Below are 12,914 nucleotides of genomic sequence, written 5' to 3' on the forward strand. Positions count from 1 at the left end.
CCTTGATTCTCAAAGATATTTTTCTATCACACAGAACTCCCGACACCTTTCTCCACCCATTCCAACCTGCCTGCACTCGCTTCTTTACCTCTTTCCCACACTCTCCATTACTCTGGACTGTTGACCCCAAGTACTTAAACTCCTGTCCCTTCTTCACCTCTTCACCCTGTAATCTTACTGTTCCACTTCCCTCCCTGTCGTTCACACACATGTACTCAGTTTTACTACCACTGACTTTCATTCCTCTTCTCTCCGGCGCAAACCTCCACCATTATAAAATCACTCATGAAAAATAAAAAAAGTGTTTATGAATTTATTACTAAATTTAGGATAGCTCTAATACTAAATGTAATACTAAATTTGGATCAGATTTTATTTTTATTTCTCTCTGATATCTGATGAACCAAAGCACATGTATGTGATACGACATTAATTGTTTAAAATCCAGCATCTTAAAGCTTATACCTTTCTCTTCCCGGGTCAGTCGAGTGAGATGCCACACCTTCCTGAAGAATCCGAGACTGTTGCTTGTTCTTTTTACTTCCTGATAATAATCACCGGAGCACGCAGATTTACATAATACTCAGGGTGATATTGTTCAGGTTTTGGATGATCGTTTCGTAAATGAAGGGCGAGTCCATCCAACGAGTGAAAACACATACAGCAGAGAGAGCAAGAAAAAGAAATGAAAGTTAGATATAAATAATTTAGTCTTTATTTCCATTAACTCATCACTGCTCTGTTTGATTCCCTCCACGGGGATAACTCTGAGTGTATTTATTGAACTTTATATTTGCACTACTTTGTCATTTTCACCCCAGTGACTAATGCTTTAGGAAGTCTCTCTTTTATTAAAAAACAAAACAAATACAACCTGCGCTGGCTTTCTGTGTTTTGTATCTATCAGGTGAAGGCAATAAGACAAAAAAATTCTTAATCATATCACAATATTTATATGATACTTGTGTGGATCATGATATTTAGGTCACACTGTCTTTTTTTTTTTTAAATATATAATATATAATAAAGATCAAATTTTAAATGAATTTATTTTTTTCCCCCTGTTATTTAATGCCTCTAATTATTTAAGTTGTTATATAAAAAGGAGGAATTAATTCAGTAACATTTGTTCATTTAGCAGATGCTATTATCTACAACCTGTATATTTACATTCTCTGTTTATTATATTCCATACTCTCCTGTCTTCCTTTTCCTCTCTCTCTCTCTCTCTCTCTCTCTCTCACTCTCTCCAGAAGGGGCTGTTTTCTCATTCGGAGATGGACCTCCGGAAACCCAAGCGCTCTGCCACATTCACTTTTCCCTGGAAGAGGAAGAATAAGAAGAAGAGCAGAAACCTCTCTCAGAGCTCCTCAGGTATCAATGTGGATTCAGAGGTCAGAGGTCACATCAGTGAACCAGAGGATGAAAAGAAGATAGAACAAACTTCCCTCAGGTCACATGTGCACTCTGAGGTAGCTGAGATCAGGTCAGTGGACAGCGCTGGCAGAAGCACACTAGACGAAGATCTGGACACAGTAGAGTTTATGCTAGCTAACGCAGACAGCGCGTCCATTCCATACATTGACTCCTCGGTTTCTGGCAGTGATGGTTACCGTACTCCTCTAGAAGGTTTTGGGATGGGTTCTTCTCTATCGCTTACCATTAACGATCATGAAATTGACCAATCATACAGCAAGTGCTGTAAAATAAATTCAGAACAATTACCTGACATCAGTATACCTGCTACTGTTGAAGAAGGTTCCAGCTCACCTGTCCTGACCTCCACAGAGTTCTCTCACACAGATTCCTCAAACTCACCCACCAGAATGTTTGAAGGCCACCTCACACCAATCATTCCCACTCCTACCAGCACTGTGGCCTCCTCCATCAACAGCACACTCATAACCGGCGACCATCCGGAAACGAGCCCTGGTGCTGAGAGCAGGGATCACTCCCTCGCACTTCATCAATGGGACATGACCAAACCGCAGCGGATCGTATCACCTGACTCCGCCCCACACAGGGACAGAGTCGAGAAACTGAAGGAGATAAATGCTAACCTGGCCATGGGCAATTCTGATCAAAGCTCAAGCTCCAAGCTCAATGAAATCACTGATTCTAAAAACAGACCTGTATCACCTTACAGACCTGAGACAGGACTCCACAGAGATCCTTCTCATGTCACTGGCGATACCATTCAGGACAATGGAACTTTTAGTAAGAATGAGGAAAACGTGGATCACATTACAGATCCTGAATGCATTGTATCCATCTCACATGAAGTTCCTAAAGCTCCTCCTTCCTATCCTGAAGATCCAAAGATCTTCCACTCAACAACAGAAATGTACAACTCCTCTTCTGGTGTAAGTGATAGAAATCCAGCTTCAGTAGATGTTCCTCTAGTTTGCTTTGACTCAGAACTCTCACCTTCATCCGCAAGAAGAAGCATCATGGTATCTGACCCTGATCCTGCAACCTTTGACCTCTTAAGGTCCTCATGCACCAGTGGCCTTGAGTGCCGCAAAAAATTCTCAGATCTGCTTTCTTATCCTGACCAATCAAAGCAAGAACAAGAACCAACAATCTCCACCAGTCTCCATCAGTCTGAGTGTAAAACTGTGATACATGAAACTGATATTTACACTTTTTGTTTAATTAACAATAATTGGAATGAGTCAGTTAACAGGAATTTTTCAGAAGGTGATGGAAATGCATTGACGTTAAATACAGAAGAAAACCGATTAAGTGGAGAAAGTGAAGCACCACCAGGTGAAGTCGAGCAGCAGCTTGCAGATCTTGCTGTAATCAGACCAGACACTCCGGTTCTGCAAGTGTGTGTGTGTGAGGAATGTATCACTGCCCCTCCCTGCGGTCTGCACACTGAAGTGTCAGTCACAGACTGCAAGCCAGAAACACACCCTTACGTGGAGGTAGCGCCTGGCCACTCCCAGGAGTCTGGATCTCCAATGCCACCAAAATGGGAGGACCTGACAGTGGGTGGAGCAAACAGCAATGTTGATAGGCTCCATGTGGATAGAGACAACATCAATACACAGGAGCCACAGAAACGATCTGTCACCTGTTACCCAGTACAGAGATCTGAATCTGCTGAGCCACAAGGACTACCAGAGACCGGAGACACTTTCCAACAAGTTCAAGGACGACACATTAGCGCTGATCAAGAGCACCAAGACGCTAATGAGAATCTCATCCTCTGGTCAGAGAACGTAGATGAGGGGAGCAGAGACGGTTGTGGAATCTTCAGGGAAGGAAACCAGACTCAGGAAGGGATCGCTGCTTACATCAGAGAGTGTGGTGAGGAAGAGGACGATCATCAGGAGAGGACAGTGTGGACTTGTCAGGCTGCACCGAGATACACTCCACACCAGTAGGTGTCTCTTATTTTTTAATTTCCTTTATAGGACTTATTGTGAGATGTTGGATATCCTGTGATAATGCATTCCCGCAGAATGAGTCCTTTCATCAGGAAGCTTGTGTTTCCTGTCTACAGCCTTCCCTGCCTCTATTCCTCCCTCCCTCCTTCCCTCCCCCCAGTGCTTACTTTTCATTTTTCCAACTCCGTCACACTCCCCGAGCTTCTTCCCTTTCAGTTTTACTGACTCTTTTATAACAGAGTCTCGGTGTCCCTTCTGAAATGCTGTCCCAATTCCATGAATGTTTGAGTTCATTTTTTCTTTAGTGGACTGACCTGAGATCAGATTTCTCTGCACGTCAGTCCTAAATAACGCCTCTGTAGCTGCTGCTCATTAGGAAACACTGCTCACCTTGTTTTGGGTGGAGGATGCACCTGATCGCACCTGTGCCCCACCCACCAATAACAGCTTCATATCTCTCGAGCTGGGTTTATGTTTCTTCAAAAACTGGGAGAGGCAGTGATGTGGAATGAACGATATTAGACCATCGGTACAAAGTGTAACTGATAACTTGTGTTATAGGCGTGTCTCACTCTCTTACAAATTCATGACCTATTTTGAGATTTTCCACGGATGCTGCCCTTAGTAAAATCTGTTTTTTCTCCTTTAGATTCAGCTTGTTGCTCATCCTTGGCTCTGTAGGGTCTCATTCATGGTGCAGGTTACTTTGCTCGAATGTCGGAGGCATCTCACAGACGTGTGAACGTTTCTCACAGTGTTTTGCACGAGTCAGTAATGGTTCATCTAATCTGTAAAACGCCACACCTCATTCCAACCTAATTTCACTTTGTTCATTGTGACCTGTCATCAAGCCAACAAGGGAATTTTCTTTTGTGCTAACCTCGTGTCTGTGTGTGTAGCAGGAATGAGAATGATGGCACTGAAAGCTGGACAGTTTCGAACTCCTTACTGTAGTGACCTCATCATCATCATCATCATCATCACATTTTTATTTACGTTTACTCATCTGGCTGAAAGTTTTGTTGAAATCGAGACACCTGATGCTGCCGTTCAGTTTATATAAACATGGTGTAGGTTTGATGGAATACAGAAATCCAAACATTTCTCAGCTGATGTTTCCCCAGAGCTTTAGTCTCTACCTGCCATTACAAGCATGGTTTCTTCTTATCCTCTCCTATAGACACTAAGGCTTGGAATGAAGTAGAAAAGATTGTAGATTCCTCTGCTAAATGTGAATGTAGCTAGTAAAGTTAGCTCTACTAAACTAACTAGCTTTAACTGGTATATATAGCCATTTCTCGTCATAACTAAAAATGATGGCTAGGCCATGCCCACAAACAATAAGAGTAGTGATCACTACAAACCCTCACTTCTGAGCCCCTCAAGTACACAGTGTAGTGAACCTGTAGTGAACCTGGACCCTGGTGCTTCTTTCCTCGATGTTGCTGTCATGATCAAAAGGAAGAGCTTAGCTGCTTTGTCACTTTGACAGAGGGATTAAAAGTGGAATCCAAGCATGCTTTAGGTTTGATTTGTAACATGACAGGTATCTCGTGTCATTCTGCTTCTAGTACACAGGATTTAAATGCTTGTATTTTATAAGCATGTTGTATTCTTTTCATTCCAAGACAAAAAGGAAGTTTATCAAGCAAACAGGGCAAGAAAGGAATTCGCAGGACTGAGGTGTGTGTGAGGTTAGGTCATTTAGTAATAGACTGCTGAGTTCTGCACTCTGACTGGTCAGAAGATGTTGATTAATTCTCTACAACAGCAACGCAGGTTTATATTAATGCAATTGTTTGTCATGAATGCGTTTCTATAGCAACAGCTCATTTACAGAGACGTGTACAGCAGACGCATACGTCCACATAAATGAATTAAAACACACGTGTAGTGGTTGAAATGGAAGGAGTCTCCAGTGTCAGTGCTTTGTACCAGCAAGAGCTAAAGCTGGAACTTTATGTTTTGTTGTTTCTTTATGTTTGTTTTATTAACTGTAAAAGAGAGACAGGAGAGAGACTCCAACGCACCACGGGGTCACTGATTATTTTACTAGAACAGCACCACACACATACACACACACACACACACACAATGTTCTACAGGTTACATAATGACCTACATGATGAGGTAATTATTTTGGGAAGTGCCGAGACTAAATTACACAGGAAGTCTGGGCATGTTCTAGGCATTAATTTGACATGATGTGTACACTACAAACACTACAAACACTACAAACAGTACAAACACTACAAACAGTACAAACACTACAAACACTACAAACAGTACAAACACTACAAACACTACAAACAGTACAAACACTACAAACACTACAAACAGTACAAACACTACAAACAGTACAAACACTACAAACAGTACAAACACTACAAACACTACAAACAGTACAAACACTACAAACACTACAAACACTACAAACAGTACAAACAGTACAAACACTACAAACAGTACAAACACTACAAACACTACAAACAGTACAAACAGTACAAACACTACAAACAGTACAAACACTACAAACACTACAAACAGTACAAACACTACAAACAGTACAAACACTACAAACACTACAAACAGTACAAACAGTACAAACAGAACAAACACTACAAACACTACAAACAGTACAAACACTACAAACAGAACAAACAGTACAAACAGTACAAACAGTACAAACACTACAAACAGTACAAACACTACAAACACTACAAACAGTACAAACACTACAAACAGTACAAACAGTACAAACACTACAAACAGTACAAACAGTACAAACACTACAAACAGTACAAACAGAACAAACACTACAAACACTACAAACAGTACAAACAGTACAAACACTACAAACAGTACAAACAGTACAAACACTACAAACAGTACAAACAGTACAAACACTACAAACAGTACAAACACTACAAACAGTACAAACAGTACAAACACTACAAACACTACAAACAGTACAAACACTACAAACAGTACAAACAGTACAAACACTACAAACACTACAAACAGTACAAACAGTACAAACACTACAAACAGTACAAACAGTACAAACACTACAAACACTACAAACAGTACAAACACTACAAACAGTACAAACAGTACAAACAGTACAAACACTACAAACAGTACAAACACTACAAACACTACAAACACTACAAACAGTACAAACACTACAAACAGTACAAACACTACAAACACTACAAACAGTACAAACACTACAAACAGTACAAACACTACAAACACTACAAACAGTACAAACACTACAAACAGTACAAACAGTACAAACACTACAAACACTACAAACAGTACAAACAGTACAAACACTACAAACAGTACAAACAGTACAAACACTACAAACACTACAAACAGTACAAACACTACAAACAGTACAAACAGTACAAACACTACAAACACTACAAACACTACAAACAGTACAAACACTACAAACACTACAAACAGTACAAACACTACAAACAGAACAAACAGTACAAACAGTACAAACACTACAAACAGTACAAACACTACAAACACTACAAACAGTACAAACACTACAAACAGTACAAACACTACAAACAGTACAAACACTACAAACAGTACAAACACTACAAACACTACAAACAGTACAAACACTACAAACAGTACAAACACTACAAACAGTACAAACACTACAAACAGAACAAACAGTACAAACAGTACAAACACTACAAACAGTACAAACACTACAAACAGAACAAACACTACAAACAGTACAAACAGTACAAACACTACAAACACTACAAACAGTACAAACAGTACAAACACTACAAACACTACAAACAGTACAAACACTACAAACAGTACAAACAGTACAAACACTACAAACAGTACAAACACTACAAACAGTACAAACACTACAAACAGTACAAACACTACAAACACTACAAACAGTACAAACAGTACAAACAGTACAAACACTACAAACAGTACAAACACTACAAACAGTACAAACACTACAAACACTACAAACAGTACAAACTACAAACAGTACAAACACTACAAACACTACAAACAGTACAAACACTACAAACACTACAAACAGTACAAACAGTACAAACACTACAAACAGTACAAACACTACAAACAGTACAAACAGTACAAACACTACAAACACTACAAACACTACAAACAGTACAAACACTACAAACAGTACAAACAGTACAAACTACAAACAGTACAAACACTACAAACAGTACAAACACTACAAACACTACAAACAGTACAAACACTACAAACAGTACAAACACTACAAACACTACAAACAGTACAAACACTACAAACAGTACAAACACTACAAACAGTACAAACAGTACAAACACTACAAACAGTACAAACACTACAAACACTACAAACAGTACAAACACTACAAACAGTACAAACACTACAAACACTACAAACAGTACAAACACTACAAACAGTACAAACACTACAAACACTACAAACACTACAAACACTACAAACAGTACAAACACTACAAACAGTACAAACAGTACAAACACTACAAACAGTACAAACACTACAAACACTACAAACAGTACAAACACTACAAACAGTACAAACACTACAAACACTACAAACAGTACAAACACTACAAACAGTACAAACACTACAAACAGTACAAACACTACAAACACTACAAACAGTACAAACACTACAAACAGTACAAACAGTACAAACACTACAAACACTACAAACAGTACAAACACTACAAACACTACAAACAGTACAAACACTACAAACACTACAAACAGTACAAACACTACAAACACTACAAACAGTACAAACAGTACAAACACTACAAACAGTACAAACACTACAAACACTACAAACAGTACAAACACTACAAACACTACAAACAGTACAAACAGTACAAACAGTACAAACACTACAAACACTACAAACAGTACAAACACTACAAACAGTACAAACACTACAAACACTACAAACAGTACAAACACTACAAACACTACAAACAGTACAAACACTACAAACAGTACAAACACTACAAACAGTACAAACACTACAAACACTACAAACAGTACAAACAGTACAAACACTACAAACAGTACAAACACTACAAACAGTACAAACACTACAAACACTACAAACAGTACAAACAGTACAAACACTACAAACAGTACAAACACTACAAACAGTACAAACACTACAAACACTACAAACAGTACAAACACTACAAACACTACAAACAGTACAAACACTACAAACACTACAAACACTACAAACAGTACAAACACTACAAAACTGCAAACACTACAAACAGTACAAACACTACAAACACTACAAACAGTACAAACACTACAAACACTACAAACAGAACAAACAGTACAAACACTACAAACAGTACAAACAGTACAAACACTACAAACAGTACAAACACTACAAACAGTACAAACACTACAAACACTACAAACAGTACAAACTACAAACAGTACAAACACTACAAACACTACAAACAGTACAAACTACAAACACTACAAACAGTACAAACACTACAAACACTACAAACAGTACAAACACTACAAACACTACAAACACTACAAACAGTACAAACACTACAAACACTACAAACAGTACAAACTACAAACAGTACAAACACTACAAACACTACAAACAGTACAAACACTACAAACACTACAAACACTACAAACAGTACAAACACTACACACACTGTGGTACTTTCATGTAAAACAGTCATCTCCAGGTGGATGAGTGGAGATTAGGTTCTTCCTTCACTGTGAATGTTGTTGTATTTAGCTGAGCTGTGTACTGAATGGATTGTCAGTCCAGCTGTCAGTCACGAAATTCCAGCGTGAATCGTTACGATATGAACGTTTTTTTCTTCAAACTCTGTATCATTATCCAGTTATAGTGTATTAAATCCAATCATATTTCATTATATCATATAAAGGAACTTGAGTGTAATTGAATTAAAATCCGTGTTTGCCATCTTTATATAAAATAATGATCCTCACACTCACATGGTTAATACGAACTTTTTTTCTAAAATATTTATCTAAAATATGTTTAGAACTATATAAGATCATGAATAAAACATCTGAACTATGAAGCATGGTGAAGGTAGCATCAGGTCTCTGACTAATCCCCTTTCTACACAGACTCTTTCGGACGTTTGGCTCCAGAGTCCAGAGTCGTTCTCATTCTGTATCCTATCCATGTTTTACAGGATTTAATGACTGTGGGATGTTTAGTAATTTTAAACAGAGACCCTGATCGATATTTTTCCTGTAATTCTTCATGATGCTGAAGCATTGAGAGAACTCAATTAGAGTAGTGATCACTGCAAACTCTTACTTCTGAGCCCCTCGAGTACACAGTGTAGTGAACCTATAATGAACCTGGACCCTCGTGTTTCTTTCCTCGATTATGCTTTCACGCTTTGTCACTTTGAGCACTAAAAATGAGCAATAAAAAGAGATTTGACCTTTAGTGGACATTTAGTAGACATGCAGTTTTGTCCAAATTGGTGGCCAAGTGAGACCGGTGTCCAGCATCACATACAGTGGCTTGAACTGTTCCATATTTTCAGTTTTAAAGCTGCTGTTACTCAGTGACACAATCAAGAGGCCATATGTAGTTCATCAAGCCACCACTAGCGCCATCACCACCACCACCACCATCACCATCACCATCGCCACCACCACCACCATCACCATCGCCACCACCACCACCATCACCATCGCCACCACCACCACCATCACCACCACCACCATCGCCACCACCACCACCATCACCACCATCACCACCACCATCACCATCACCACCACCACCACCATCACCACCACCATCACCATCGCCACCACCACCATCACCATCGCCACCACCACCACCACCATCGCCACCACCACCACCATCACCACCACCATCACCATCGCCACCACCATCACCATCGCCACCACCACCATCACCATCGCCACCACCACCATCGCCACCACCATCACCATCACCATCGCCACCACCACCACCACCATCACCACCACCACCACCATCACCACCACCATCACCATCGCCACCACCACCATCACCATCGCCACCACCACCACCACCATCGCCACCACCATCACCATCGCCACCACCATCACCATCGCCACCACCACCATCACCATCGCCACCACCACCATCGCCACCACCATCACCATCGCCACCACCACCATCACCATCGCCACCACCACCACCACCACCATCGCCACCACCACCATCACCACCATCGCCACCACCACCATCACCACCATCACCATCGCCACCACCACCATCACCATCGCCACCACCACCACCACCACACTTCACAGTGAGGACAGGGGTCTAGTTTGTGTAGATTCATGACTCTAACAGAACATGGTGCTGCCTCCACCATGCGTCACAGTGGTTTTGATTAAATCATTTCGCATTTACAGCATGTGGCACACGCCCTTATCCAGAGCCACAAACAAAAAGTGCTTTGAAGTCTCTATCAAAGAAAACATCAATGCTGTTTCACTCGGTCACAGATAGATACCTTCAGCTTAGAGACTCCAAAAGACTCCATTTTCCAAAAGGAATAATATTATGGGTTACTCTGTGTAGATTTATTACACACTCTCCAAGGGAACTCCATTACAATGAACATGTTTTTTTATAACTGTAACTTTATAATCTGTGACTCACTCAGCTGCAGAACTCCAGAACAGGACGTACACACGGCCAGCAGTGCGGGAGAGTTGGCTGTCTGACTGAATGACCATTATAATGAGCTGAAAGGTCAGACAAGCACAAGTTCTCAAAGAACAATCTCAGATTTCACCGAGTAATGTACCGAGTACTGTAGTTGTGCTTGCGTAAGCCTCAACTGGCAACAGACGTCTCATTAACACAGGTGGGCGTGTACATTCACACAGGTGGGCGTGTACATTCACACGGCTGGGTGTGTACATTCACACAGGTGGGCATGTACATTTACACAGGTGGGCGTGTACTTTCACACAGGTGGGCATGTACATTTAAACAGGTGGGCGTGTACATGAGTGATGTTCAGATGCTTTATTACTAAAAAAAGTGTTTAGTGTTTCTTTCCTCCATTTTAGGTCAAAATAATTTAGCACTCCTGTATGTTCATACTTAATTGTTTAATAGCTATTAAATGTTTAATAAATGCTTAATAAGTTATAAATGCTGAAGCTGTCTGGAACAGGGCTGGGAGAGATGATGATGGTGATGATGATGATGATGATGATGATGATGATGGTGATGATGATGATGATGATGATGATGATGGTGATGATGATGGTGATGGTGATGATGATGATGATGGTGATGGTGATGATGATGATGAAGATGATGATGGTGATGATGATGATGGTGATGATGATGATGATGATGATGGTGATGATGATGATAATGATGATGATAATGCTGTGATAAACTCTGACACACTTTCTGTGATGCCCTGGTATGGTGATAACTTTCCTTTTCCTCTGACCTATTTTATGAGTAAATTAAAGTCAAAGTCAAAGAAACTTTATTGTCACTTCAGCCATATATATCAGATGCAGTACAGTGAAGTGAAACAATGTTCCTCCTGGACCAGAGGTGCTACACAGAACACAGACAAAGTACAGAGACGCAGACAAACATAGAGCTATAACATAGAGATAAAAAAATTAAACTATAATTTAAAAATTAAAATTAAACTAAAAAATTAAACTATACTAAAGGTGCAGTCTTTAAGAACTAGACATACAACAGAAGTGCACAGGAAGACAAGACAAGACAAGACAAGACAAGACAAGACAAACAACATATAGGCCGACTCTGTGCAATGAACAAGACAATGTGCAAAGAACAGTGTATACAGTGAGTGTAGATATTAAAGCAACAGGATTAATATAAATATATTTAAATGTAAAGTGGCATGTGCGTGCAAACAGGACAATTTAGTGTGTGTGTGTTTGTGTGTGTGTGTGACTATGTCCAGCACAGTTCAGTTCTTTTTTTCTTTTTTTTAATTAATTTATTTTTTTTGTGCGTGTGTGTTATGTGTGTGTGTATGTCCGTGTCCAGCACAGTTCCGTTCTCCTCTGAGATCAGATCTTGATTGTACGTGTGTGTGTGTGTGTGTGTGTGTGTCCAGTTCAGCTCAGTTCTCTGTTGAGATACCTGATTGCCTGAGGGAAGAAACTGTTTAACTGTCTGATTGTGCGGGTCCGAATGCTTCGGTACCTCTTACCGGATGGCAGAAGGGTGAAGAGTGTGTGTGAGGGGTGTGTGGGGTGTGTAAGAGTGTGTGTGAGGGGTGTGTAAGAGTGTGTGTGAGGGGTGTGTGGGGTGTGTAAGAGTGTGTGTGAGGGGTGTGTGGGGTGTGTAAGAGTGTGTGTGAGGGGTGTGTGGGGTGTGTAAGAGTGTGTGTGAGGGGTGTGTGGGGTGTGTAAGAGTGTGTGTGAGGGGTGTGTGGGG

The 12,914-nt window shown here is 40.3% G+C and overlaps 1 protein-coding gene across 2 annotated transcripts in view; it reads left to right on the top strand.

Moving 5' to 3' along the window:
• Positions 1-12,914, top strand: part of crybg2 (crystallin beta-gamma domain containing 2) — a 53,633-nt gene that overhangs the window by 10,315 nt on the left and 30,404 nt on the right. Inside the window, exons 1-2 of one of the 2 annotated variants that reach the window (XM_058415297.1) lie at positions 3,085-3,245; positions 3,290-3,388. In XM_058415297.1, coding sequence (XP_058271280.1) covers positions 3,232-3,245; positions 3,290-3,388 — 113 coding nt within the window. In that variant the 5' untranslated portion in view covers positions 3,085-3,231. Of the gene's footprint in view, positions 1-1,253; positions 3,389-12,914 lie in introns of those variants that run through there. The other variant, XM_058415288.1, reaches the window with a different exon arrangement.

This window comes from Hemibagrus wyckioides, linkage group LG02 (assembly GCF_019097595.1).
Source record: "Hemibagrus wyckioides isolate EC202008001 linkage group LG02, SWU_Hwy_1.0, whole genome shotgun sequence".
In the NCBI taxonomy this organism is placed as follows: Eukaryota; Metazoa; Chordata; class Actinopteri; order Siluriformes; family Bagridae; genus Hemibagrus; species Hemibagrus wyckioides.